At 41.5% G+C, this 24,660-nt stretch overlaps 1 protein-coding gene across 2 annotated transcripts; it reads left to right on the top strand.

Annotated features, from left to right (window-relative positions):
* Positions 1-435: 435 nt before the first annotated feature.
* Positions 436-15,417, top strand: HAPSTR1 (HUWE1 associated protein modifying stress responses). Of its 2 annotated transcripts, none has more exons than XM_075058873.1 (4): positions 436-819; positions 1,777-1,857; positions 6,009-6,284; positions 14,539-15,417. In XM_075058873.1, exons 1-4 carry the CDS (start codon positions 600-602, stop codon positions 14,781-14,783), a joined length of 822 nt encoding a protein of 273 aa, XP_074914974.1. In that variant the 5' UTR covers positions 436-599; the 3' UTR covers positions 14,784-15,417. The 2 variants fall into 2 exon arrangements, with proteins under 2 accessions (XP_074914974.1, XP_074914973.1); XM_075058872.1 differs by lacking the exon at positions 436-819 and adding an exon at positions 1,038-1,278.
* Positions 15,418-24,660: the final 9,243 nt, after the last annotated feature.

Raw genomic sequence — 24,660 nt, 5'->3', positions numbered from 1 at the left:
GCCCGGCCGCGGCCGCGGCGGCCCCCCGGGCGGCTCTCCGGGCCGCCGAGCTGCCGGCCAGGCCGGCGCCGGCGGCGACTCGGGCCCGGCTGCGGGGCGGGGGGCGGCGGCGGGCGGAGCCGCCTCAGGGCCCGGCGCATCACGCCAGGGGGCGGGGCCGGGCGGCGGCGGCGGCGGGGGAAGGCCGCCGCGTCTGCGCCCCGCGGCTCGACGGCGCCTGCGCAGGGCCGCTGTGACGGCGTAACCCATCTTGCGCTCGGGCCCCGCCCCCCGGCGCGTTCCGCTTGATGGGCGTGCGGGCGGCCCAGTGAGGGCCGGAGGTGCCGTTCAAACCGGAGGTGCCGGGGCGGCGGTGGCCAGTTGGGCGGCGGGGGCGGGTGCTGGGCGGCAGCAGGTTCCCAGGCGTCTCCGACGGGCTTTTACTGGGCTCGGGGCGGCGCCGGCGCTCAGTGTGTTTGGAGCCGGCGGATGGGGGGACCGGGCTCCGGCCCGGGAGCATGGGGGTGAGGTAGAGCCGGCGGAGCGGAGGCGAGCGCGGCTGTCCGGCGGAGCCGGGCCTGCGCGGCGGCGGCGGCGAGGGACGCGGAGCCGGCCGGAGGATGGAGGACAAGAAGGAGGAGGGCGAGGCGGAGATCCAGGAGCACGGGCCCGAGCACTGGTTCAGCAAGTGGGAGCGGCAGTGCCTGGCCGAGGCCGAGCAGGAGGAGGCGCTGGCCCCGGAGCTACAGGACGAGGCGGCAGCGCAGCCCGAGCACAAGCAGCAGAAGCTCTGGCACCTCTTCCAGAACTCGGCCACCGCTGTGGCGCAGCTCTACAAGGGTGAGCGCCGCGGCCGGGGCGGGGGGGGCACTGCTGAGACGGCTGGGGCGGGACGGGGCTTGACGGGCGGTGGAGCCCGAGCGCGGTGGGCTTGGGGCCGAGGCCGGGCCCGGAGATGTGGCGGCGGAGGGGTGGTGGTGGGGTGGGCGCTGGGGCTCGGGGCGGCCGCGGAGCCGCCGGGGGTGGGGTGGGAGCGGGGCCGCGGCGTTACAAAGGGGATGTGGCGGCGAGAGCGGCCTGGGCAGGGGGAGGAGCGGGCTTCCGGCCCGGGGGCTCCGCGCCCGTCCATAGAGGCAGACGGGAAAACAAAATGGCGTGAGGGGGAACCGCCGCCGCTGCCCGGACATCGCCCTTCGCGGCCTCCGGAGGAGCGGCCTGGGTCGGCGGAGCCGCCGGGCCGGGCTCTTGCGTTGGCCCAGCCTGGCCCCCCCGGCCCCCTGACGGGCGGCTGGCGGAGGGGTAGGCCCGGGAGGGCGGCCGGTGGGCCCTGCCGGCCCCGGGGAGGCTGGGCGCTCCGGCAGAGAGCGGCCTCGGGGGGGGGGGGGGGGGGGCGGCGGCGGGGGGGTCCCGGGCGGCGGGGGCGAGCCCCGCGAATGCCCGGGGGTCGGCGGGCTCCGGGGGCGGGGAGGGTGGGGGCAGACCGGGAAGCCCGGCCCCGGCGGCGGCTCCCGACGCCCAGCCCAGGGAAGAAGCTCCCGACAAAATGGCGAAGTGAGGGGCTGGCCCCATTGTGCGGCGGGGGCTGCGGGCGGGGGCCGGGCAGGGCCCTTCCCCGCCGGGCTGGGGGAGCCGCCGCCGCCGCGCCCGCTGCCCGGGACCGGGCCGCCGGCGGCCCGGCCCTTCTGGGCCCTGATCCCGAGTTGCCTTCGGAAGGTGTAACAAAATGGCGAAACCTAACATGGCCGTTCGGAGTTGGTGACTCCAAAATAAACAGCGTGTGTCCTTCCCTCCCTGCAGACCGGGTGTGCCAGCAGCCGGGGCTTTCCCTCTGGGTCCCCTTCCAGAACGCGGCCACTGCGGTCACCAACCTCTACAAAGGTAAGGGACTACCCCCCTCCCCGCTGCCCCGGCAGCCCCACTCTGCCTCCTGCCCTGGCTTACTCATAAGCAGGGCCTGTTAATGTCTCTTATTCACCCTGATAAAATCTAACCCGAGACTGCTTCCTGAATCTTGCAAGTTTTCCCTGGGCCACTTTAGCTGATGGTAGCTGAATCTTTTCTGTTGCCTCATGTCGCTGACTAATAAATTAAAAGCTGTTTTACTTCGAGACCCTTGAAAAAAGGATGTTTTTAATGTGTGGCTTGCTCCCCTGAATTCAAGGGAAGAGTGCAATGGCCTATTAAAAAGAACTTAAATTTCCTGTGTTTTGTACTCTTTGCGTTGTATTAAATGTTGGGATATCAGTATAAGATATGTACATTTGCAGTGAAGCTTAGGTTGGGTTTAGTGTTTGTCATGTAATGGCCACGCAGAATTTTACAAAGTTTTATCATCTTGTGATAGTGAGCTTTAAGTAAGCCTCCCAGTTCATTTGAAGCACTAAAATGTCATTATGACTGTGTCCCAAGGTGGCTGTAAGAAAGCAGTGTTAGCCAAAACTTTGGTAAGAGTGCACCCTGCATGTGTCTGTGCTTTTGTGCTGTTTTACTATGTGTTTCTATCTGTCAGGATCCATTTCTGAACTCTGCTGTTCTTTGGGTTGTCACAAGAATTCTTGTCTGCAGAAGAATCATTCAGTGGTTTCTAGTTTGTTTAAAAGGTTATACAAAAATGGTATCTATATCAGTGGAGGCTTAAGTTGGCACAGTGTGATTCTCATTGTTACTGTTTTCCATTCCTAGGAAGGAAAAAACTTTAAAGTTCCAAATTGTTGTTTTTCTGACTTGTAGTTTGATTTTTTTGAGTTTTTTTCTTGGTCTGCACAGCACCAGCTATAGTTCTACTTGCACATTCTTTTTTGTTTCCAGTTTTCCCATTTTTGATTTGCTTTAAGCAATTGAACTTAGTAACATGTTTTTGATGGCTGATCAGGTTTCTGACAGATGTGGACAGAGCAAGGAGGAAATGTAGATGCATAATGCTCACTGCCAGAGACTTGACTGCTGCAGAAAGTGGGTTTGAATGTTGTGTATGTGTCATAGGTCACATAAAGGGGCAGCACATCACATAACGGGGTAGATGTTGGCCTGAGGGAGTGGGTCACTAGAACATGGTCTGGGACACTAGTCACTTGAGCATGGTGCTAGAGTAGCAGCAGGTAGCCTTAAACTGTCTGGAATAATTATAGTTTGGTTGTTTTTTACAAATGACATTGCTCTCCCTTACAGCATCCTTACTACAAACACTTAGGCTGTTTATTTTTGGTTAAATCACTTGGATTACTTGTGCTATAGGCAAAATGAGCCCTATTTTTTGGCAATAATGTGATTAACAGAAGAGTATGTATGTGGTGATCAGGGAAACTGGAATTTAGGTAGGAAGCTGTCTTTTGCTGGGTGTATTGTAATATACTTCAAGGAGCAGCACCTGAAACAAATCTTTCCTTAAAACAAATCTTTAAGTGCTGAGGTACCTCAGTTACTCAGAACTGCCATCTTTCAATTTTAAATTAACTTCCAAGTGGGTAGAAAGTTGTTAACACAGGTAGAACCAGCTAGATGCTGGCATACTGGGCGAGTTGAAGTGTCTTAATGTGAATTTGCCTTCCCTAGCGATGATCATGGCTCTTCAAAAATCTCCTGTTTCTCACATACTCAGTAATGTTTGTGTTTTGGAGGACTCTGTCAAAATGCTGGAGAAGTACTTGGTGTGGTAAAATGAACATCACAAACTGCCTCTTGCTCTGTCAGCTAGGTTTCTGATCTGGATTTTTAAAGCATCAAAATTCTTTTTAACAAGAGCTACATGAGGAATAGTGCATAAGGAGAATGCCATGACGTCTTGAATGTCAGCATTTTTTCTGAAAATAGAAGTTTAATATCGCATCACACTGTGAAGGTCTTGCATCACAGATTTCTGATTGGTGCTGGTGATACAGGCTGCATTTAAAGACATTTGCTTATCTTCCAGATGGCACTAAAATGAAGGCATGGATTGTAACACAGGATTTAGAACTTAAGGCCACTGTAGAAAGTCTTAGGTGTATATTAGAATAAGGCTTCTGAGCTTATAGTTTACCTTATTTTTATTTAAAAAAAATAATCTGAATGTTTGCTAATGTTAGTTTTGACTTAGTTTCAGAATGTATGCAACTTGACTGCTTATATTTTGCTAGCTTAACTTTCTAAGCAAAGTAGTTGTAGTTTTTAACCATAAAAATGTAATCTTTCCCAGGGTAATGATGCTTGAAATTTGTCCAGGCTACATCAGTAGTTAGCGTGTTTGACCTCATAACTAGTTCCTAGTCCTTTGTAAAGCATTCTCATATACAAGGAAGGCAGGTTATTGACATAAAGCTGGCTTCCTCACCTCTCGGAAGGACTTTCTCATGGTATTTCAGGAAGTGATTAAAGGGATATTGTCAGTTTCCAAAGTGGCTCCAAAGTGTTTGGGCAGCTTTTACAGTGAGTGCTGTAGAGTCTAAAATGGCTGGAGGAATAATCTGTCATGTTGCCATTGCTTTCACAGGAATTAGCATTTGTAAATCTAGCCTTTTGATTACAAAGCAGCATAGGCAAAATTCTCTTTGAGTGTGTAAAAGTAACTAACATGTTAAGTGTACTCTATGTATACCTGTATAGCCTATATTCTAAAAGCTGCAAGATTTAACTATGTTCAATCTGAGACGTTTTTCTTTTTTCGTAGGTCGTGTTATGTTTGAAGTACTGCTCTTTGATAGCGTAGATTTTAGTGCTGTCTTTTGTGGACCATGCAGTGGTGCCTTAGAATACAAGTCTAAGGATAGCATTTAATAGTGATTATTTTTGTTTTTTTGAGTGTGAGAAAACTAGATTAGATGTGTATGTCACTGCTTACCTGTAAACCAATATCTTTGACAGCTGTTCTTAAATAAATCTCTTAATATTGTTCTGGGCAAATGGCTCTTGTGTTGGACTTCATTAGTAAAGCAAGAATATAAGAAGCTGTTTTTATCTGCCAGATTAAAAAAAACCCAAACAACCTATGGAAATTGAGTAAATGAAATTTGAGTGGATATGTTGATGTCTTCTAATGGAGCAAGAGCAACATAGCAGTAATTTTCATAAAACTGAAATAGCTGTTGGCAAAGGTCTGATAACAAATCTATGACAAACAAGATGAGCATAATTGAGTAGGGAATAGGGTTTGTCCCACCTGTTACTGTTGTCTGAAATTTACTCATACTTAAACTACTAGCCAGAAATGCGCTTACCTTTGTACTTTGAAAGCAATGTAATACAAGGCATTTAAGGGTGTTTCTCAGAGGCACAGTTGTAACTGATGTGCACAGGTGACCAGGTACATCCATGGAGAATGAAACTGCACTTTGTAGTAGGATTAATTGCAAGTAGTATGTATTTAAAGCTTTTGTATATCAAATTTGCAATGGGATCTTAAATGGGGAAGGGAAATTTCTTAGACTTCCTTTGTAAATGTTATGTTGCCTAATTGAAAGGTGTTGGGGACGCACGCTTGTGTTCTAACTAGTTTCAAAACTATGGCCTCCTGTGAATTGCCTCTGCAGTTGAAATTCAGATGAAACTTAGAAGGACTCTAAAGAAATCAGTTTTCTGAAAATTCCTTACCTATCAGAATCAAGAAAAACAGGTATTCCTTTATGTGGGGTTTACTGACTGTACTGATGCACTTTAAGAGTGTGTCTCCTAAAGTGCACTGTCTGTTGATTTAAGTAGCTTCCTCAGAGTGATGAGCTCAAAGTGTGTTTTTAATGTTGGTACAATATGGTTTCATAAACAGTGCTGTGGTGTTGACCTGAATTATAGTAAATGCTATTTAGGCGGTGCTTGAGTTGCTGTTGACTTTGACTTGTAAAAGGAGTGGAACTTTTTTGCTAATATTCTCTTTAGGTTTAATAGGACTCATCTTCAATGCTGCTAATTTGTTACAGCTAACTTGGTATTGCATTACAGTAACCTGTAGAAGATGTACTACTTTCCCATGGTTGACAGAAAGCAGTATCAGTGATGTGCCATACTACACGTTGCTCTATATGTAACACTTAAGAAAACTTTTTTCTGTCTTCTTGCAGAAAGTGTGGATGTCCATCAGCGAAGCTTTGATGTAGGAATTCAGATTGGCTATCAGCGTCGGAATAAGGATGTGTTAGCTTGGGTTAAAAAACGCAGAAGAACTATTCGTAGAGAAGACTTGATCAGCTTCCTCTGTGGAAAAGTTCCTCCTCCAAGAAATTCTAGAGCTCCCCCAAGACTGACTGTAGTATCCCCTAACAGAGCTACTTCAACAGAAACTAGCTCATCCGTAGAGACTGATTTGCAACCCTTCCGTGAAGCCATAGCTCTGCATGGTAACAGTAACTTTTTCAATACTACTTGGTTAAAATTGGGTGGGGGTTCTTAAAGCATGTCTGGCTCTTGGCCATTGTTGGTATTGTAATATGTCATGTACCTGATGTTCCAGCTGAAGGTTACTTCCTTCATTCTCTAAGGGAGTTTTTGCATGTATAAGGCATATTAGCTACTGAAAAGTTGCATAGTCAAATACTTTGAATGAGAAAAAGGTATTGTATAAAAATGAGGTTTGGATTTGTAATATTCTACAGCCTGTGAACTCAACAGTTAAGTATCAACTCTTGGTAGTGTTTTTGAAGCATGAAGAGACTTGGCATGCCAATGCTGAAGTAAACAGAATTCTTAGAAAATGATAATACTATGCTAGCAACTAGTTAAATATTAAGATTTGGCTACTAGCAAATTTTTGTGGGGTTAGGGAGGGAATTTAATGTTTGAAGCTTCTCTCTCTGGGGTACTTTCCTGTACTCTAGTACCCTTGTTGTGATGCACTTGATAATATGGTTTAGCATTCTACTTAAAGTACCCTGGAAGGGGTACTTCACTTGCACATAATTGCAATAATTGAGTCCTGTTCAGAACTTGGTTTTATTTCACTTTCAAACTTAAATGTCTACCAATGTCCTACTGAATTGTTGGTGGTGTATCTTTTCTCCTTTTCAGATAGGAATATTCAGTAGCTTATTCTGTATTGGACTATTACCTGGCAAGTGATAAAGAAAAATGTGTTTTAAATTGCTCCTGATGTGAAATGAAGCAGTTCACCTGTGGGTTTTATGCCTTCTAAAATTCTAAAGGGTAGCAGATACCTTGAGGTATACATAGTAGACCATTCTAAAAGTAAAAATCAGGCTATCTAGAAGTACAGCCTGTGACACTTGGATGAAATTTTTACTGTCTCAGTATTCTCAGTGGGGGGTGGAATTAATGAGTTAATTAGATGAGTGGATTCCTGAAAATGCAGTCTTTGCTTCTGCTATGTGGTGGTGGTTTTTCAAGATACATAAGCCAGACACTGTCACTGTCTAGGTGACAGCCTAATTCTGGTATTGTTTGCTGCTCTGTTGCCATTTCAGTCAAGCGTGCTTCCACCCAGTCATGTAGCTTTTGGCAGTTTTCCTTCTCATGTTGGAAGCTGGCTAGAGAATTCTGTGCACCAGTATTGCTTATTCAGTAGGTTAAGCTAATTTTGTGAGGAGAACAACTGCAGAAACTGGCTCTCACCTGATATGATGAGATAAACACCCTCTTAAAAATCTTGTTTTTTGAAACTGTAGTTGAATCTGGTGTGCAGTTGGCTTTAATTATAAAGGCTTACTCTCAGGTGAGAGTAAGCTAGGTAGACTCACTTCAGCACAGTGAGGTCTCAAGCAGAGTAAACTCAGAGGCATTTTTATTGGTAATTATGGCTCTTTTCATGTCCTTGTATTATTTCTTAGCATCTGCTTTGTATGGAGGTGGTTTGTCGAAGACAGTTCTCTATAGCATGGGAATTGGAACTGTGAGGTATAAAGTTTTCTTTCATATTTTAAAAGGTAATACAGGGTCATGAGGACTGTAGGAAGTTCTGTGCCCTGTACTGGCACTGCAGGGGCTAGAAATGCACTCTTCCCCTTCATCAGCTGGTTGACAAGATTATGTCAATCACCTTCTGGATTAGGTTCTCTTGATACTGGTTTCAATCTGGCCTTTGACACATGCTTTTGTGCTAATCCTTTAGTGACTAGGCTTGTATTTGGCCTCATAACTGTTTTTAGGTTATTGCCTACAATGCCTGTGTTCCTCCAGCTTCTCCCCACCCTTTTCTTTAACATTGAGGGAGTTGTGATTAAACTGTCTCCCAAACTATTTTCCTATTTATCATAGGGCATCTCAGAACTATTATTTTGATTGAAGCCTGCATAGGATCTTCAGGTGTATGTAAATTCATGTCCTCTGTAGGGCAGTGCTTATCTTCATTTTTGGCAGGCTGTTTAAAAGTGATTTGCTGCTTCTAGGTGTTGTGAGAAAACCTTATGATAGTGAGTAGCAGTCTCAGCAAGTGTTCAGGACTAAGGCTTTAAAGGGGGATTTTTGACTGGCATGTAAAGGAGTGAGGCTTTGTTTTGTGCTGGTAGGCTTCCTGTGGAAATGGAGTATTTATCTATTGGTATGATGGATGGGCTGAATTAGATTTGAGGGATAATGCTAAAACTTTGCTGCTCTAAGCAAGACCTCTTTTAGTGAAGCAGGGATAGGTACGAATCTATGACACCAAATAAAGCTCTGTGGAAGCAGAGTTGGTTTATTGACTTTTTGGAAATAAGTACTAATACATTTCTAAAGACTATGGTGCTATACCTTGCTGATCTTGCTCTTTGATGAGGGAAATACCTGTATTTTGATCATATAACCTCTAAATGCTTCATAATCACATCTGAAAACTTTGAAAGAAGCTGTGGTAACAAAGTAGCTAATAATTAAATATTTCCTGGAACATCAAACAGAATTCTAGGTATATATGCCTTAGACTAAAACATTGGAGAAGAATATCTTTAGGTATTAGCACAATCTTAAAACTGTATGCTGCATCTGAAAAGAAATCTGTTAAAATTGGGTTTTTAACCTTACCTCTTCTATGTCAAACCTTGTTAGATCTGACCTATATTATACCTCCACAAGGTGGTTGACAGTTTTCTTGACAAAAGCTAGGGATTTTTGAACCCAAAATTTAATCTTGTGATATTAGTTATCAGTAGTCTTTGTGCTATAAGGAAACTTGTTCTTCTCTACTGGTCTGCTTTCAAGACTTGCTATAGTACTAAAAGCAAAATGATCATGACAAAAAAACCCAGCCCTATACTGACACAATGTTTAAGGAGTATGTGATCTACCTTTCCTTTTAACTCTATGGCATGTATGCTGTGCAGCTGTTGCTGGAATCCTTAGTGTAATTTAAGGGTACTTGAGAATGAATTTTTGGAACTAAGTAGTCTCTTAAGAGAGTAAACTCTGGTAAATTAAAAAAAAAATCTCCAAAATCTGTCAGCTTTCTATTATTAGTGTGCTGATGGTTAACTTTTGAAATAAAACATGGCTGGAAACTTAAACTGTGAATGCCTGGAAAGAAATTAAAGACTTCAAGAAAAGCTGAGTGGTTAGCTTAAGCAGTTATTAAGTAGTTAGCTTAATATATGCTATTTTACTCTGAAGTTCAAGTGGATTTTTCTGAAACTTCAAAAACTGTGCATCTGATGATGCTTAGCATTTTAAGATGTGATAGTAGAAGATAAATACCTTTATTGTTCAACATCTCAAATACAGAGTTGGGTTTTTAACTTCTACCAGTCTCTAAAATGTCATTGCGGTTAGCATAGGTATGGATGTATCTTCACCTACTTTCTGGATGCGTATTGCCATATCCAGTTCTGTAAGAGAAGAGTTCCAAATGGCAGAATTACATCAAACTGACCTAATAATTGTAAGATTCCCAAAAGCTGACATGTGCCAGGTCACTTTCTGTCTGGCTGTAGCTAGCATACTAAGTCTTGCAGTGCTGGTGGCTGTGCACAGTCCATGTTTGAAATGATGCTTTGGTCTTTCAGTATGGGATGTACTACATGCTTTACAAACCATTCTCCAAGCATAATGGGAGAAAACGCTATGATTTGAGGAGGGGGAAGAAGCAAGTTTGGGAAGACAATACTGAAATGCATTAGACTTGAGCATTCTTAACTAAAAATGATGTAAATGCGCAACAGCAGAGTGAGGGGTGTTAGTTCTTTTGCTCCTTATCTTTAATGTTGGTGTATATCATTAATGTGGTTCAGTCTCTTTGGGGTGGGCGGGGAACCCTTGCTCTAGCATGTAGAAGTGTGTGGCTTGGCCCCTGTAAAGAGTCTGAATTTCCATTAGGCCTCCTTAGTCTCTTCTCAAAATATTAAACTGCAATATAAAACATCAGCAGTTGTTAGCAGAGTGGAGAAAAAGCAGTTGGTAGAAGAGGGGATGAGAGAGCGGTGTTCTGATAGCTATATATACACACAACCTTTAAACTCTTTCAAAAACTATCAGAGTTGTGTACTGGTATGTACTGCTAAAACTTGCTCTTTGAGCAGTACTGTGAAAGTGTGAGTATGACATAGAGGAGTGACAAGGATCTATCTGCATGCCATTTTGTATTTATCTGGGGTTATTAACTAATCCTGCTTTAGTCATACTTACCTAAGCGTGAATGTTCTTTTTGCTACTTCCTGATTAAAACTTCTGGAAAACAATAGTTAACTACTGTTCAGTATAGTCATAGTATTATCTGCTATATTATGCTGTGGTAGTGACCTGAGTAACTCATATTATGGACATGGTTATAGTGCAGATAAAATGGCATTTACAGTTTGTTAGGCTGGTGTTGATAAACTTGCTAATTTTGAGTTGACAGTTTTATTTACCTTAAGTATTTCATGCTCCATAAAACATATACTTTTAGCCAAACATTCTTATTACTTGATAGTTTTGCAGAGTACTTAGTTATAAATTAACTAGATCAGAACTTGTGACCAATACTAGCTAATTTATAACTATTTCTTCTATACTTCAGCTTTTTCTAATAAATGCTTTAGAATGTAGCTTCAGATAAAAGCAGAGTTTTTTCTGAAATTACTGGCTATGAAATACCATATTGTTGATGACTGAAAGATGTGGCAGGAATGAGAATGTAATAAGTACTGCAGAATATTTTAGATGTGTCCTCCAATTCAATCCTTTCAAGTTTAAAAAGGGAGAAAGAGCCACGTGTCCTTTCTTAAAGGCCTCTAGTAAAAAAGGAAATATCTCCTGCAGAAAGCAGTGGGAGCCTTCAAAGGTGGTCATGAGATCATGAAAGAAGTAAAGACAGTAGTAGCTGGTTGAATCTGTCCTATTGTCTATACAAAATTGATGTACCTGTTATTAGGTTATGTTAATCACAATACAGAAATCTGAGGTTGTAAAATGGTGTTGCTAACAGTAACATGCCATCTTGCTATTTCCTGATATCTATTACTGCTTGCTTTACTGCTTTAAATGGTTAAATGCTTTGAGAAGAGGTCCACTGAAAACTTACTCAGAATAATTTACAATAAATGGGTTTTTTGAGACTTCCTCTTTGCATTATAACACCTTTCCAAGAAAAAATGAACTGTGGATCACAGCTCCTGAAAGATGCTTTTTCTCTGTCAATGAAAAATAGATCTTTTCAATTGCATTGCTGACTAGTCTTCGGAGATGTTGCTTCCATGAAATGGCAACTTGATATTTCAGTGCATGCCTTGAATTTTCTTTCTGACTCTTCCATGTTAGCTTGATTACCCAATCCTAAACTGTGATCTAAATGCTTTGTTTGACAGTTCTGCTTTCTTGGATTGATGTGTAGTGCTGTGTAATATGGTTAACTGCCAGTAACTGATACCAAATTGTCACTCAGTCTGTTAGCATACTCGGTAATGACTGTTACTCGCTAGTTCAGTATTAAATACCTGTATGAGATGCAAGATGAAACTGCAACTAGAAGTCCGTGTTGTGATGCAATATCCTTGTACTCATATCTTTGTAGAAATTAATTAAAACCTACTCTCCTGCCTTTGACACCAGGTTTGACTGAAGATTTTAACTTCTTAATTATTTCCTGAAGGTTGTTTGTGTATTTACATGTGCAGTGATTCAGTATTACCTAAATATTAGAAAGACAATGCCTGCTTGAGGAATTGCTTGCAAACTTTGGCAGTCTGTTTTAGAATATGCTGGAGCATATTACAGATGCATCTTTTAATTCTGACTTTTGTATTTACTATTTTAAAAAATGCTTGTTGTTTGAAAAGGCTCTACTTAAAAACATAGTTCTTGAGTGATGCCAAAATGTATTCTCACATCACGGGTCAGTTTTCGGGTTTAATTAGAATAATTTTTCTCTCCTTACTTGGGCATTAGACATAATGAAAAGATGTCATGATAAAACTGAATTAGTATATTGGCCATTTGGTTATGGGTTGCATAAGAGTAAATGACTGTTAAATGGTATAAATTGTCGACTCTCAGTGGAAGTTAACAACACTGAACTTGTGTGTTCAGAGCAATTTTGCTTGGAATAGTGATGTGGGGGGAAATCTCTACAAACAGTTTGGATTTGAAACAATGTCACCTTCTGTGCACTGTCAGATTTTTTCCAACTTAAATGTACAGGATGAATTAATGCTTTTTCAAATGTAAAACATGCTAGTTGAAATTAAACTTACTGTTGTCTTTGAATTGTGAAGTGATTTGTTACCTGCCCAAATTTTGCGCGTTGGTGGTTTATCCAAGTTATGGCATCTGAATTGGCTTTTTGCTCATGCATTTATGTCATTGATTAGCTGCTTTACTTTCTTTGGTAGGTGTATAGGAACCTCTTTTCATAATGGCTTTAAACTTAAGCTTGACCTTAGTCCTGGGAGTACTGGAACAAACTGTGTTCCTGAATGATCTTTTCACTAAAACAGCTTCTGCTGTTTAAATACTTTCTGCCATTGTGAGTGAAGGATGATTTTAATATTAAAAAAAACCCTGCAGGGTCCCTATCAGACTTCAGACCATGCTTCTGAGTTGTGTTGGAACACCACTTAGAGCTCTAAGAAAGCATCAATGATTAGTGGCTGTTTCTACTGGTTGTTGCATAATGCCTGATCTATGTAAAACTATATCCTGTGCTGTTACAAGATCTAAGCTTTAAATGTTTGTTCAACAGTAATGTGTGATAGAGTGAAATTGGTTGGTCTGTTCCATGCTGACTTGTATATCAACCTGCCATTGCTGCAGATAGCTTTACAATTTATCTTCTAATTGAGGCTTCTGGCAACTGATCTAGTAGCTCTGGCAGTCCTCCTCAGAGAGCCTCTGAAGTTGCTTATTTGGCCTATCAGCAGCTAATAAATAAGGTTTTGTTAGGCTTTATTTGTCAGTGTGTGACTTCTGGTGGCCTACTTGGCCACATGTGAAGGTGTGTATTAAATGGCTTTGCACACACACAACATGTATGATGACTGGACAAAGGTGTGGAGTATTTGAGACTGGAGAAAACCTCTGAGAGCACCCAAGATTTTGAAGGTTACTGAGACAGAAATCTTCCTGGACAGCTTAACATTTGCTTGTTCTTACTGCTAGAAATATACACAGATGTAGATCTTGTTCTGCTGTTCTTCATCTTCCTGCATGACCCTTGCTTTGTTAGTTTATTTCTAGGGCCAAGGGATGTTTTTGTACTTTCTTAATAATACTCAGATTTGAAGAGGTTATGATAGCAAAGATGTTTGTTTTGTCTCTGAGCTCCTGTTTATCTACAAATACAGCCTGAATTCCAAATAGAGCGGAATTGTTAGGCTTTCAGGTACTAGCCCTTACTAAACTTATGTTTTGGAATGTCCTGCTTTTGCAAAGTTGTAATAATAATGTTACTGAAGACAGAAAGTTTAAATTAGTGTGAAGTTTGTGGTTTTCTTTTTTATGGCCTTGTTTCTATAAGAAATAAACATTTGTTTTAAACATTTTATTAATAACCTGAACACAAACCAAAGTAATTGCAGGGTACCTGGGACAGTGTTTTGGATCACATCTGTCAATAGCAAATCTTGGGGGATTGTCATGTGGTCTTGCTTGGCTTATTTGTTATTTTTAGGTCCTCTTCTGAATTCTGATAATACTAATGTGTTGGCTAATAGCGGCAGCCATGAAATAAAGCTTTTATTTAAAAACTAGCTGTGGTATACACCTGTCTAAGATCTGCTGTCATACTGCAGTTATCTTTAGAACTATAGTGACTGAGGGGGTGAAAGGGAAGAGGGTGGTGGTGTTTGAAACAAGACCAAGTCAGGTCAACCTGGAAAGCCCTTGGTAGGGGATTTTCCTTCTGTATAACTATTGGTCTAGTTTGAAGCCTTTATATTGAAATAGTCTACTCTTGAGTAAGTACATGTATTTTGAATAGCATGTCATGCTTATGGAGCTAGCATTTGCTGTTACAAACTGGTATATAAGCTCACTGTTAATGTCATAAAAAGCAGTTCTAGTAATTGCTAGATTCTTATATGGACTGAAAGCTGGGAAGGTGTGGTCTGGACTTCAAATAAGTGTCGTACAAATAATAGGGTGAAGTGCCTTTACCATCTCACTAGAAGTCAGATAAGTGTCATCCCTTCTGGCACACATGGGAAATTAACTTTCTGTACTGCTTGACCTAAATACTTTTTTCTTTTTTTCCCCTAGGTCTTAGTGGTGCAATGGCTAGTATAAGTGTTCGCTCAAGTACCCCAGGCTCGCCCACTCATGTGAGCAGTGGCTCCAATGCTAGTCGAAGGAGAAACGGACTCCATGATGTTGATTTGAACACTTTCATATCAGAAGAAATGGCACTCCACTTGGACAATGGTGGAACTAGAAAGCGTACCTCAGCCCAGTGTGGCGATGTCATTACAGACTCACCAACTCATAAACGCAACAGAATGATCTAAACTGCAAAAATTTCAAACCCACCATGCTGCTTGAAAGCCACTTGATCCTCAGAGTACTATTCAAAAGGAAACATGAGGCCATCTTTCCATATTCACTGTTTAAGACAAATGAATTAAATAATTGCCATAAAGGAAATTTTAGATATTACATTAGATGCCTCTTGTAACTGCGGCTTTCTTAAACTATATTCTTAGCAGAGGACATCAGATATTGTGTAGTAGTTAGCAAGATCATCATAGGCGAACATGTATCCGTTCCAAGGCTAAAAGTGACCTTACTTGTATTAAAGGGAAAGGAAATTTCAGATGTTTATTTGGTTATAGAATGCTTTTTTTGTCCTTTATTTCCTGCTGTGTTGAGTATTTGCTTAAACAGTATTGCCAGTTTGACTGAAATTGTCTACAACATGACTTGGCATCTTTGTCAAAACTGCAGGCTTCCATTTTTGCAGCACTGTACCATGCACCTAGTTTCTATATAGTAACAGTGTGCAAGTTATAAATATTGGACTGTACCCTTTTTAGTTTTAAAAGCAGTTGATAATTCTGGTGATTGTGTGATAATGTAAAGAGGTGCTATGATGGTCATGCAATTAATACTTAATATTGAATCAATACAAGGATCTTTATTGGATTCACTTTGTGTGTTTTAGTGCTCTGAAGTAGCAATATTAAACTTTTCCCCGATTAACTTCATAGGCTTTTAAATCAGTTTGAGAAAATATATGTACTTATTGGTATTATCCTTGTGGTAATCATACACAGTGCAGACTGCACCAGTGCTGACCTAAATTTAGAGAAAGATGTCCTGTAATTGGAAAATAGGCTTTTCTGTTCAGTATTAGTGAAGGGTAGGTTTTGTGTACACCCATACCCATTTTACATTTCTTGTGAAGTAATTGCCCATTGCTGGGGAGGGGTGGGAGGAGAGGGAGTGAGGGGGACTAGTTGGAAAAGGGGCGGCGTGGTCTGACAAGTAAGACTTCTGGTCACATGTGGAAACTTGGACTAACTTAAACAAGATTCTGTGTGATGCCATCTCCTTCAGGAGGGAGTGACATGCAGGTTCTGTGAAGTGCTAAGAAAATAATTTAAAACTGGAAGTTGATTATAAAGCTCTGGCTAAACATGCCATAAGGGTGAATTAAAAAGGATAAATGGCTTTCTTATTGTGTTGAGCTTACATTCATAGGATTGAACTCTGGCTGCCATAACTTAAGCATAATCTAAAACTGAATTAGAGATCAAGACTGATGTGCTGCAAATCCATTTCTGGATGGGGAGGGATATGTGTCAGTCTCAAAGAGTGTCCTAACTATTTTTACATGTAGATGCAGCAAGTCCTTGGTGGAGAGCTCTGGCTTTTAGGGCTTCTAAATCTCTGCCTAGGAAAGGGGTAATACAGGAGGAATAAGACAATGAAGAGCTCCAAACCTGCAAGTTGGGAAGGGGTATTTAGTGAGGTGGTATGCATGCTTTAACTGGAAGCATAGACTGATTCTTGGGTGAAATGCAGCTATGCTAGATTCACAATACTAAAAAAAAAAAAAAAATAAAAAAAAAATGGTGTTCTAGCTAAGTTAAGGCACCTTGAGCTCCATGTTAATACACAGCTCTTCAAGACTTTTGCTTACATGCTTGTAGAATCAGATCTTTCTTGTATTATCTTCCCTGTTTGAAGCAGACTTGACTGTAGTTTTGCTCCTTTTTACCCTGGTGTCCTCTCATTGGTGTTCTGTAGCCAAGGCAAGACAGCAATGATGTGTTAAATTCTTAGAATTCAAGGCACTCTACTAAAAGCATGATTTCCTTGCTTTGTGGTGCTTCCATCAAATTTCTTTGCATTGAAGAGCTCTTGAAGATGTCAACAGTTGCACAACACTGTAGCTAGAGGTTCTGTAGTTTATGGGACAAGTGTAAGAACTGTCCAAAGCAAGATGGTAAGAACTGTTCAAAACTCCCACCTGTGTTACACAGTTAAACTTGCACATCGCCCGAAGACTCAGTATACATTAATTTCAGTTACTGCTATTAATTATGATTCATAAGACTTATTTTATGTAAAATATTAATACTGCATAAAGCTAGTTTTCATTTGAAGACTGCATTTTCAACAAAGATTTTGAAGATGGTATCTAAATATATCTGTTAGTATTTATTAGGCTGTTGGTAGAGGGATTTTTCTGTTCCAAAAGAAAAATCTGGAGTCCTGAACAGAAAGGACATGAGTGAGAACCATTCTTCAGCTCTTCTGTTTATTCATTAACTGGCTTGTACAACTAAGATGCTTATGCTTTGCAACTTCTAACACACTTTACTATTACATGTGGTAAAGTTAACACATATTGGTATCAGTTCTGCATATATGGACTAAACTGTAACAGTGTTTTTGGTCTAGCCCAAGTATACAGAGCCTATTCAAACTACTTCTCCCCTTTCTTGCAGTGAAATAAATCCTGTTAATGCTTTGAAGCATTAATTCAGTCTAGTACCATCTAAAACTAAATTTGCCTGGCTTTTTATTTAATTTGTGCCATTTTTCTTTGAAAGAAAGCAGGCTTAGATATTAAACTGGTTGCATTAATGTTTTTTTGCTTGTACCTTAAATATTTGGCAACTTTTTGATTGTTTTTTCGTTTAGGCCCAACTGTTGTTTGCTCTTTTTTAACCTCTGCCAGAATGATCAAAAAAATGCATGTATTCACCTGGTAAACACAACGAGAGAACAGGTTGTCTCTTAAAAAAAAAAGAAAAAAAAGTCCAGTACCTGTTGCTTTGAAGACTTATTTCTTGTGCCAGTGTAGAAAATTGACGTTCTGGAAATAGCTTTCAGCTATTATCCAAACTGTAGCTCTTGGAGCCAGAAGTGAGTTGATTTCCTGTAAGAAACACTGAATTGAGAACTGTTTAGTTTGGTAAAAATGGTGCTTACTTTTGCTTTCTCCTATGAATCGTATAGTTGACCGGTCTCTTCTCCATGTACATCAAATTTAACATGAATGTGCGGCAAGTTACATAAAGTACATCCTGCACTGAAGCTACTGAGCTTGGCTTGCTTATTAATGAAGTAAGTTTTAAATGTTAAATTTAAATCTATATTACAATAAAGTAATGCAAAAATGATTTTGGCTGAAGCTGAAGTCCTGCAGTTAAACTTACTCTCAAATGTGGTTTACCCAGCTGGAGTAATAGAAACTCTAAGTCATAATAAACCTAATAAAAAAAATAAATACAACTAATCGGGCTGCTTTGTAGTTATTTAAGTTTCTGAATAATACAGTCCATCAGTAAACCCAAAACAAGATATGATTAGTGCAAGTTGACAGGCTTATTTGGTTCTGCAGAGTAGGATTTTTCATTAGGAATGCAATTTGATGGTAGCTGTTCAGTCTAGCTACACTTAAGAGGCTTTCCTTTTTGTCTTTTACAGGCTAATGAAGATGTTAAGAATTGAGGTGTACTGTTATATTTGTACAAGATGTTCTGTAGAGTTTAACATCACTAATACTTAGGAGCAGCATCTTAAACTATGCCACTTAAAACCTCTTCAGAAAGTTAAGTGGTATTGACTTCAGTAGTAGAGCTTTCCAATCTCTTGCAAAAGACTTTTTGGACTTAAGTGAAATTAGGTGCTTTAATTAGCAGCTTTTCCTGCTTTATATAGGTGTCCCTAAACCTGCAAACTATTTTCCACTTACTTGCTGTATCACCAGGTCTTTGAATTTCATCATGAAGGAAAGCTTTATTTCACAGGAGCTTTTAAGTTAAAAATGTCTTTTTTAATTAATGTTAACATTTTTTCACTTCTAGCCAGCGAAATGTTCCAGTGAGGATTTGGAAAGTATTCTTAAATGACTTCTAAAAAACCAGCTTCTTTCAAATGTTAGCCTGGAGCTAGTAGTGTTTTGGCAGCAGTGAGGAATGCACACCTGATGTGTTCCACTGAGTTCACTGCACCAGCTGGGGCTGGTGTGGTTGTCTGGGGCAGCCACAAGGCCCTGTGGCTTGCTGATGCTAGATCCTCTGGTTATTGAAGGTAATGAGGAAGGCACTGGCACTTGTCAGTAGCTGTGCCTGTCTCTAAAGCTTTCCTTGGTGCGTAACTCCTGTGGATAGTTAGAGGCTGGTAAACTTTCTCTGAGAGGTTATGAAATGGCTCTGTAGTCAACACTGGTGCTTTCTGCTGTCATTCTCTCACTGGGCCCCTTTCAGACCATCTCAAAAGGAAAACTAAATGTGTCTCAAGCTCACAAGGGCAGTAGTGAATAAACCAACCAAATTTACTTCTGTGTAGTATGGAAGCATCACCTAGCTCTGTATTAAAGACTGGGAAGCTAAATGTTTCTCAGTGGGTAATGAGATTCCAGCATTTCCTATGTGACTTTGTTTTGAGCAGTGATGCTGCTGTGCTTGTGGCTGATGTTACAGCAGCTCTCTGGGTTTTTTGAACACTGGGACTGTACATAGAGCTGTATTTTCATTGGCTAAGATGGGATGTGGTGGGGAAGTGCACAAGAGTATGACCTTGTTGGAATCTGCTATGAGCCCGTTGAGCATACACTATGGTTTGTAGAAAATCTTGAATTCCAGTATAAAAAGTACTGATTAATTTAAGATGGCATCTAAGACCACTCTTAATCATGCTTTGTAACGTTTCATCATTTTTGTATCTTTTAAGTGTAAAGGTAAAGTTGGTTCTGGATGCCACAGAACAGCAGGCTATGCATGAAAGGAAATACTGGGGTCCTCATTTGTATTGTCACGGTGTAACACTATCTCCCATCTTTGTCAGGAAGAAACTCACGATGCTTCTCCAGCTCTGAAACTCAAGCCACAAGAATTCTGGTGGTATTTTGTACATCTAGTGTCCTTTCTACAAAACATCAAAGCAGAGGATTCAAAATGTTTGCATTTAAATTAGGTATACTAAGAATCTTGTTCTAAGTTTCTACTGGAGTTTTGATAGGGTCACTTCCAGCTCCTGCCCATATAGCCACGTGTATGTCTGCTCACAGAATATGGTCAATGCTGAAAAGTCCTAAGGTTGGCATTTGTTGCTTTATTAATACATATTTTTGGCTTTATATTGATAACTTTTTGAACCTAGCTTTCTTGTTTTGAAGTTAATTCCTTGAGTCTGTCTTACCTATAATGCAGTATGCAAGACCAAGAGTAAGATGGGGAGAAAATACCAAGTTTGTTCTCCTGTTTGAGTAATTACTTGATCTCATACAGTTAATAACTCTATAGCATTGCCTCTCATCAAATCAACAATCTTTAGACCACTTTCAAACCACAACAGTCTTTGCATCTTTGGAATGCTTTAGGTCAGTCTTGTAGCTATTTTTTAAAAATACCTACTGTGCTTTTTTGAGTATAATTAAAGTTTTAAAGCTCTAGGGAGAGAGTTTTGCCACAATTTGGCAACAGTGATGCTGCCCTATGTCTATTTCATGAAGCACAGCTGAAGATAACTAATGCTATTTTCAACAAAAGTTTTCTAAAACCTGTTTTCCTATTCTCTCTAAAAGCACCAACAAAAAGAAATGTGTGGATTATGCTTAGAGGCAAGTGGACTTCTCAGCTAAAGTGGGCCATTTTCTGGAAACTTGCATTGAATTTTCTGCCAGTAATCCAACTCTTCATCTTACTGACAGCACCACAGTTTGTATAATTTCTTTCATCTCTAAGCCTTTCTGCTGGAAAAGCTCATGCAGTTACTTCTGCTCTTTCATGGCTATGTTTAAATGACTTCCTATGGAAGAGCACCTGTGATCTCCCCTGGTAGGCAGGCTTTTTTCCTCTCTCCCTGGAGATACTGTTGTCATTAACATGAATCAGTGAAGGTGCATTCTTATCTGCTAAAATGAATTTTAAAGTCTTTATGACTGAAATGATTGTAGGTTTCAGAGTAGGAAGCTGCTTAAGATGCTCTGAATATTGTAGCTGCAGAGGCTTTTGTGCTGCCAGGTGACAGCGCAGTGGTGCAACTCACTTGGAGTCTTAGATTTAAAAACTGATCTGTTTGCTGCTACTTGCTCTGTAACAGCTTCGGATGTGGTCTCGCCAAAATTCAGATTTCCTTTCGCCTAGATGCATTTACCAAAATACGGACAATTCACCTTTCCCACATAGAAATTTTCCAGGGAAATAGGTTCAACATGTTTAAATCCCAGTAACTGGGGTCTTTAATAATAGTTTCGCTACAAGAAGGTCTGAGAGTTCCTTCAGGGTTAGTTTTCAGGTTGATTTGATCTTTCCTAAAGCATACACCCACAAGCTGTGCCTGCATCTGGTTTTCTTCCTCCTGTTTGTGACTGTGGCTCATTCCGACCTCTTCTATGCAAGGAGCATCTCCCCATGCTGAATGCAGCGTTTCTGAACATCGAGATATTTCTGGTAAGTGCTTGTACATGATACGCGTGGGGTTTCTTTTAAATGAACATAATCTTGGGTTGCCTACAGGTTGTGGGGTCTATATCCCTGCAGATGCTCGGGACTCAAAGGGATACAGCTGAGAGCATCCTGCTCTTGGACCTGCTTTGAGCAGGAGTTGGACCAGGTAACCTCCTGGGCTCCCTTTCCACCTGAATTAGTCTAGGATTTACTCTATGCTGTCCTTCTCAATGCAGTTTTATCCATGGGGGGGTAAAAGACACTGGTGTTCTTGCTGCCAAGTAGCACCTGCTGCTCAAATAACAACTGACCACTGATGATAACTTAGGAACAGACAATTTTCCTTTCCTATGAGGCACATGCCCCTCTGGAAACATAAAGGTGGTTCTATCAAAATTGCTACTTGATAACCTCCTAAGGATATCAGTCCTGCAAAGTAGAAGCTGGTCCCAAATTTGACTACTTCAATTTCTTACTTCTGTGTTGCGTGTTTCATGGGTTTTGAAGTAACAGAGTTGTTTGGGGGTGGATGTTTGCAGTACATCGTCTGCTCAGCTGATGGAAACACCACCTTCAAATGACAGGAAAGTGTCTGCTAGAGCGGACGCTTTTATGACTTAAAGTCATAAAAATCCCATTTTCGAAGAGGCGAAATTACAATTAGGAGTAGCTAAGTGCTTCTGTATTGAGGCCAAAGCCTCTCCTCGTTAATGCTGTGGCAGACTGGTAAGTGATGCTACAAAATCTGGAGGAAACTTTGTATGTTAGCTTCTGTTGGTGTACATTTTGATGTGATCTGATAGAGGGGAAATGGTAGAAAACTGAAACTATCAACACAGATTAGACATATAATCAGTTAAAGCTCTGTTATGTCTGTTTCTTTTATGACTTACTGGAGACAAATGGTAAAATCATATCAGTTTTAAAGGTCTAAAGCTTTCCACTTACTGGATGCTGTCTGTGCTGAAAATTCAGAAAAGCATCAGGTAGACTAATGGTGGCTTGAAAAGTTTTTTTCACAAACCTGGGATATTGCCTTAAAAGTAGAATGTGGATTAGAGTTACTCTGTTCCAGTCTAAGATTTCCAGAAATGCAGATTTTTGAAGTTGTTCCAGTGCCTGAGTTTGTTTGCTATGAACTGGAACTGCATTACTTCAATTTTTTTACTTCTGAAATAGTCAGACTTCTGTGTATTCCACTGAGATTAAGCAGCAGGTGCCGGCTAAGCATCTTTCCTTTCAAGGATATGTCAAACTCATAACCAAAACTAGTGGCAAATGTAAAAAATAATATTGAATATATTAAATATTCTGGTTTGGGAGGAACCTAGATACTACCTGTTGGCCACAGGCTCTTGCAAGTGCATACTGCAGTGGTAGTGTGTGTTGTGTTTTTTTTTTTTTTTTTTTTAACTTAGACTCCCAGGTTATGATATCACTATGACAGTACTGGAATACTTTTAATGCAGCTGACAGTTTCTTGCATCTCCAGAAGGTGGGCTGGACAGATCAGAGATGTCGCTGGAGTGTTCCAAAAATGGGGGCAGACTTGAGAAGCCAGGTAGCTCTGGTACCTGTCAGTGCATCAGAGGCTGCTCTGTTACCACTTGTAGTAAATCACGTGATCAAATCTACAGATACCCAAGTTCTGCATTTATATTTCATTAAAGTGTTTATACAGATGTAAAGATGCATGAGGTTCCCAGCACTGCTGATGGTTACCCACCAGGTTGTCTTTCTATGTTAACCAAGCAGCTTTCAAATGAGACTAACTTTCCATCCCATTATTTACTGGTGCATGTGGATTTGAGATAACACTGTCAACATTTTTGTCCCCCTTGTGCAGCTATTTTGCCACAGCTGTTCTGAGCAGAGATGGCAAATCTAAAGGCAGATTCCCACAACCTGCACAACCATAAACTTGCCCAGTGCAGTGCTCTAGGTGGACCCGTAAGTCCTTGTGGTAGTTGAATTAACGTGGAGTTAGAAGGCTCCACTGAGACCCCTAGACTCTGTACAGATGGTCAGCAGGAGACCCTCTTGAAGAACGTAAGGAATAAGTGATGGGCAAGAGGTGGTACAGGAACATTGGAAGGTGAAGTGAACTAGCCCTCAACTACAGTAACTCTTAAGCTTAGATTGGAGTAGCTTTGTATTCCTGCTGTCCCTGGTTCAGCATTGGCTCTACTGGCCAACTGATGGCTTGGATGACTTCAAAAAAGTCATTTTTACCACTGCCCACATGCTCTATTACTTAGAGCTCCACAAAACAAGTGGCTTAAGTTCCCAAATAAAGGCATGATGCACTAGTATGGAGAAGAATAGCTTTTTTAAGCCATAGTTTGGTACATAGTTTAGGCTCAGTGGAGGCATCTCTCTATCACAGGGGATTTCATGGGGATGATGCTGATGCTTTAAAGTATCTCTGAGTTTCTCCAAGCTTTAAAGCAATGCAAAGAGCCCTTGGGATTATTTAACTGGCATGCCCAGTCCCTTTACCCCTTTGAAAACCAGTCATTCAGCAAGCAAAAATAATCCCTCTGGTGACTCTTGCCAATGATTTTGAAATGTTCTTTGTAAAGCAAAATGTCCAGAGTCAAGTAACGAGTCACATGAGCTGTGCTGGGAGGCAGGAGGATGACAGCTCTGAAAAGTGCTGATACGCTGTTACTGCACTGAGCATCTCGATGCTTACAGAAAGAAATGTACTGCTCTGACCACGAAAACGAAGTTTTGGCCTGAAGAATGTGTAGCCGTGTTGCAGATCAGGTGTTGGCTGTGGTGTGGGGCACAGTGGCAGCGGTGCTCCTGTCGGGTGGCTGGAGAAGAAAGCAAGCTCCTAGTGCCCAAGTGTTGGCTGGGGGGCAGGTGCAGGTGAAGTCTACAATTGTTTTCTGCAAAGGCTGATGTTTGGTAGCAAATAAAATCTGGGTATGGAGGGAGAACAGGGTGTAATTTGTCAGGAACAAAAACCAGATTGTACGATAAGATTTTGTACAATTTCAGCCTTGCTCGTTTGGTTCTAGTTAACAGGATACCCAAACAAAAGTGGAAAGAGGGGACTTAGCCAAACCTTCGTGCCTTAACTCTATTATCTGCTATCTCTCCAACCTGCTTGGCAAGCACTCGGGTAGGTGTGAATAAGGATCTCTCTAAGGAATATGAAGAGGGCCACCAGGGGCCATCACCTTGAACTTGTCCTTTCAAGTGTTATCTATAAATATGGTTCCCAGAGCAATCCAGCTGGCACCCTCTAGTCAAGTTCATTGCAATCTCAGATAAAACTACTGTCAAGTGGAGCCAGATCTTCAGCTGCTTTATGGATCTGTGCCCATTTCCACTGCTTGGGAGTGTGAATCAGAGGAGCTCCTTCCCATGGTGCAGCCTCGCAGCCCGTCAGCAGCAGGAAAGAAGAGGGGTGAACCTCCCAGCGATGGGTGACCTGCGGTACTCCTGATGTTTACAGCATGCAAGTGGAGAG

Source organism: Buteo buteo, chromosome 27, assembly GCF_964188355.1.
Source record: "Buteo buteo chromosome 27, bButBut1.hap1.1, whole genome shotgun sequence".
NCBI classification, from domain to species: Eukaryota; Metazoa; Chordata; class Aves; order Accipitriformes; family Accipitridae; genus Buteo; species Buteo buteo.
The sequence above is the reverse complement of the archived record's forward strand: the minus strand, read 5'-3'. Positions and strand labels throughout refer to the sequence as shown.